This window comes from Cystoisospora suis (assembly GCF_002600585.1).
Source record: "Cystoisospora suis strain Wien I chromosome Unknown contig_9301, whole genome shotgun sequence".
Lineage (NCBI taxonomy): Eukaryota > Apicomplexa > Conoidasida > Eucoccidiorida > Sarcocystidae > Cystoisospora > Cystoisospora suis.
In genome coordinates this window covers 1-221 of record NW_027162078.1, presented here as the reverse complement: position 1 = coordinate 221, position 221 = coordinate 1, and the positions used below count along the sequence as shown (strand labels likewise).

At 47.1% G+C, this 221-nt stretch overlaps 1 protein-coding gene across 1 annotated transcript in view; it reads left to right on the top strand.

Annotated features, from left to right (window-relative positions):
- CSUI_011012 (uncharacterized protein) overlaps positions 1–210 on the top strand; it is a 1,231-nt gene extending 1,021 nt beyond the window's left edge. Inside the window, exon 2 of the mRNA XM_068071113.1 lies at positions 52–210. Within this exon, the coding sequence (XP_067916911.1) occupies positions 52–203 (152 nt within the window). The 3' untranslated portion in view covers positions 204–210. The remainder of the gene's footprint in view (positions 1–51) is intronic.
- Positions 211–221: the final 11 nt, after the last annotated feature.

Below are 221 nucleotides of genomic sequence, written 5' to 3'. Positions count from 1 at the left end.
GTATAACTGGCACCGACGGGTTACTTCTCGTTGACTTGCTTGGATCCGCAGGGACGACAGGTGCAGGCGGGAATGAAGAGAGGAGAATAAGTACCGCAGGAGGGGAAGAGCATCTTTACGACTCAAACAATTACAGTCACAAAGGTGCAGGAGGCAAGAGTATCCCTGTCTTTCTGCTTGACGATGAAAAGTCATCTTCTTAAAGAAAAAGAAGAAGAAGA